The sequence below is a fragment of the Polychytrium aggregatum genome (genome assembly GCF_025602895.1).
Source record: "Polychytrium aggregatum strain JEL109 chromosome Unknown BJ171scaffold_257, whole genome shotgun sequence".
In the NCBI taxonomy this organism is placed as follows: Eukaryota; Fungi; Chytridiomycota; class Chytridiomycetes; order Polychytriales; genus Polychytrium; species Polychytrium aggregatum.
In genome coordinates this window covers 33,008-37,317 of record NW_026516459.1, presented here as the reverse complement: position 1 = coordinate 37,317, position 4,310 = coordinate 33,008, and the positions used below count along the sequence as shown (strand labels likewise).

At 51.7% G+C, this 4,310-nt stretch overlaps 1 protein-coding gene across 1 annotated transcript; it reads right to left on the bottom strand.

Annotated features, from left to right (window-relative positions):
* Nucleotides 1–530: 530 nt before the first annotated feature.
* Nucleotides 531–2,550, bottom strand: BJ171DRAFT_593312 (uncharacterized protein; the record flags this gene model as incomplete). Its single annotated transcript, XM_053114514.1, has 2 exons — nt 531–589; nt 660–2,550. 2 exons carry the CDS (start codon nt 2,548–2,550, stop codon nt 531–533), a joined length of 1,950 nt encoding a protein of 649 aa, XP_052961443.1.
* Between the last annotated feature and the right edge of the window lie 1,760 nt (nt 2,551–4,310).

The window sequence follows — 4,310 nt, the reverse complement described above, 5'->3', positions numbered from 1 at the left end:
GAAAGCTGCACTATCTCATCGATTGGAAAGGCTACCCGGTCACCGATCGAAGTTGGGAGCCCGCCGACATTGTCTTTGCCCCAACGGTGGCCGCGGAGTACCACCGACGCTACCCAGACAAGCCTGGCCCCAGGAGAACTCAAGATGGAACACGCCGTAGTTTAAGGAGGAGATAGTGTGATGACCAGCATCACAACGGACCAATGAGATTGTCCCGCATGCTCTCGCCCTCCGCACCAATCATGAGTCCCCACGTGTTTGTTTGCCCCCATGCATGAGCACGCGCCGTTGCCACCCGCGTCTACTGGTTTCCTGCCTCCCCCACCGCTCGGCACATGTCCCCGGGCTGTGCCAAGCCTCTCTCGCTTGCACACCAGCCACTCTCGCACCCCCTTCTCGCTTCTCTGTGATGCTCCACCCTTCTCGCCCACTTTTGCCCCTCGACCTTCTCCCGGTCTATAAATAGCCCTGCATGTCTGAGCCTATGTTGAACACCAGTTCGAACAAAACTTGTTCTTTGGTGTTCGGGGCTAAAAGCTAATAAAGCTCATACCAAGCACTTGGTCTTCGTCCTTGCGCTTGTTCACTCCTTACATTGGGGTACCATTGGCACATGAGACAGTGCATCGCATTTTTGTACTCCTGTCGCTCCATAATACTTCCCAGAGTCTCGTCCTTCATAAACACAGGTGCTCCAGGATATTTCTGCTGATAAGCGCGATATTGATCCTGGTTCATGGCAAACTTTGAGCGATAGGGATTGAATACGACTCGTCGATACACTGCATCGTACTTGGTCAAGTGGGCCAGGTCGATGTCTTCAGGGTTGCACATGATCATGAACTTGATCCTGAGTTCCTTTGAACTATGACCCTGGTAGACGTCGCGAAAGCCGACCTCGTCGCCGCCGACAAGGTTCTTGATGCGCATTGTATTCAATGGTCGAGGCCTGTTTCCCTTCCGCTCAAGCTCGGACACATACACAAATCGCGCATTCGAGATCGATGCCACCTCTGGCGTCGCCGTCGAGCTGCTGTTGGAGCTTGTGAACAGGTAGCTGCTGGGCAGCATTTTAGTATAAGCGGAGCCCAGAGTCATTCGAAGAATCTTGATGATCAGGGACTTGCCATTGGATGAATCGCCGATACCGAGGACGAGGAACTGTTCATCATTGGATCCATCCAGCAGGCTGGCAAAGTAGCGCATGTTCCAGTCGAACTGTGCTGGATCCGTAAAGATGGTTCGGATGATGTCGGTGAGGTGGTCCATGGCCTTCAGCACCTCGGCAGTATTTTGATCGTTGAAGTAGGCATTGGACCACAGAGTGAAGTAGTCATTGGGACGGCTTGGACGGAAGGTCATTGTGGTCAAATCCAGAGTCCCGTCCCTGGTGACGTGGATGTACGGGTCCTTGTTGCACTTGCTCATGAACTCGTTATACTTGACCGAGAGACTATTGGAACAACCACCGTTGACCAGGTGCCCGACAAAGCCAGAGTCCACCATTTTCTGCTTCATGCGTTCGAGGTGGCTGACGGTGGCAGTGGCGTGGGGGAGGTCACGTCCTTCTTGGTTGGAGTACCAATCCAGGGCCCTCTTGAACACTTGTTTGAGGTAGTCGAGAATGGTGTTGTTGAGTTCACTGTTCCCAGTGGACCATTCCCAGACGACCCCGTTGAAGTGGTACCAATTGCCAGGGCGCTCGCGATCGTGGATCCAAGTTTCGCCGAACACAAAGACAATAAAATCCAGCAGCTCTGCGTCGCCCGTTGAGTTGGTCAGGTACTCTTTGAAGAGCCGCGCGGCATCAGGGCCGATATCCGAAAGGTACGGAGTGGGGTCTGCGAGGTGGGCCGTGCTTTTGACCTTGTCGTTTTCAGGAACGCCAGAATATTGGTTATGAACATATTGGAAGTTCACTTGTCCAATGAACTGGCTGAAGCTTCTCGATGGTTGGATCTTGAGGAAGCGGTCGATTGGATAACGCCGCATGCCACTCGGATCTTCGCAGTTGCAGTGAGAGCATTTGAATCGGAATCCATCCGCGGTGATAGATCCATGCAAAGCAACACTGGAGCTTTGACAGAAAACGCAGTCACTCTGCAGGACAACGCTAAAACCCATGTGATCCGATTGGGGTCGAAACTCGAGGATCTCCGAGCCGCTGTAGACATTGTTGAGAATATGCTGGACATCAAGCTTCATGGCTTCCATTTGGTGGTCCAGATCGACAGTCGACTCGGACAGCTTGCGATGCCACAAGGCCAGTGAGCTGGCTGATTCGGAGTTCAGGGTCCCGGAGGTGACTGGACAGTGATCCGATTGAACGGTGTACGTCGATTTGGTTTTCAAGTACACCAATGTATGGGTGGAGACGATGTCGTCAAGACCCGGATCTTCGCAAATCGTGCATCCCTTGCTGCGAACAATGAGCTTTCCCGAAGCCAAGAACTCCATCGACAATAGATCGATGGGCTTGATCATGAAAGGAACCGATCGTAGGGCACGAGAGAGTTTGACGTTTTTCTCGTCGCTCAAACAGGCCTTCATGCTGCTCCATTGGACGTTTGGAATATCCTGCAGGATCGAAGGGACCGCTTCGTTGCCTCCGATTGGACCAGGGATTTGGTGTCGGAGGGAACGGCTTTGCAGAGTCAATTCCCCCTTGCGTTGGTCGTCAATCTCGGCACAAAGTCCAAACTGTTCCTTGAGTGACTCGGCAAGGGCACACCAATACTTGGGAAGGTAGTATGCGGAGCGAGGGGCCCAACGAAAGGACGAGGCACTTTGTTCGGCAAGTGCATGACAGGAGGGGTCGGTACAGTCAAGCTTGATCATCCCATACGAAACGGAGAGGAAACAATTGGGGCTTGTGTGCTGAGCCTGATTCGTGCGACGCTTGAGGAATGGGCATCGCTTTCTCGAAACGAACAATCGACAGAAACTAGGGAGCCCTTCGACAACCTGGAGTTGAGACCAATCGAAATCGGTCATCGGGGAGGGGAACAGTGCAACAAAAACGGGTTCCTTTGTCCCGAGCCTCTGAAGGAATTTCTGGGCCACATCCCTGAAGACGGAGGGCATGGGACAGAAAGAGTTCCCAGTTGAAGGAACGGGAACACGAACAACGGAGCTTGGCCCTTGCTGGATGGTTGCTTCACTGTCAGCATCTTCAAGGACGGTATCGACAGAGGTAGAATCCGAAAAATCACCTATATCAGGGGACGGATGATCCAGAGGGCAATCTTGCATAGCTGGATGTGTCGAAAATGAACCATGAGGTTCAGTCAGTATTGTGGGTGGCAGTGTCAGTGAATCCATACATAAGCACATGCAATGAAGAAGCGTGAACAGAGCCTATTGGGGAGCAAAGGGCTCAAGGAAGACGAAGAAAGGCAATAGAAACTGCATATTGAGATCAATGAGAGTTCACCGTAAAGCCAACAGTTGGGATTGTCACGAATGAATGGAAGGGTAGAGTAGTGAGTGTGGGTTGGGTTTGGAGGTAGTGAGGATGGAGAAATGCTTTGACGGGGACGGAGGCAGGCCTATTTATGTGAATCGTGATGAGGCAACCGAAAGGATGGAAGGCGATGGAAAGGGGGGGTCGGCGGGGGATACATCCGGAGCGAAGACCTTGGGGCCACGGGGAGAGGGACGATTGGTGGAAAATTTGCGTGGACATTGACGTGGAAGGTGGGGATTGGTTCAAAGAGTTTGTAATCGGATGGTCAGGTGACGACAAATGACAAAGGTGACTCATAGATGACGCAATGATGGACTACGAATGACTCAATCGAGAGGGTAGACCGAACGTGGACGGTCAAGAGGATGACATTGACGCCGGGTCATAATGAGGAGGCGTGGTGAGGGAGAGATCGAGACCGCACTGATGATGACAAAAGAGGATATGCAACGTGGAGCCAGAGAAAAGGAAGTGAAACCTTAGAGGATAGGTGAACCGATCATCGGGGTGGGTGTTGTGGCAGTATATAGAGAGAACACTGCAAGAGCTGATGTCTATAGCCTTATCACGGCCCAGACCAAACCCTGACCAGACACCCATTACAGGCTGCAGCTTGACACTGAGCCTAAGAACCGGAGCCTAAAGCCTAGAGCCTAAAGCCTAAGTACCAAGGCCTAAAGCCCGTGGTCTCTGGCCTGGCCTGTGAGCAAGCCATGATATATTCAATCCTATTCAATTGTAGCTGTTTCTGTACTATACCATTCTATACTATACCATTCTCTTCTCTTCTATACTATTCTATTCTCTTCTATTCTCTTCTATTCTATTCTAATAGATCATACAA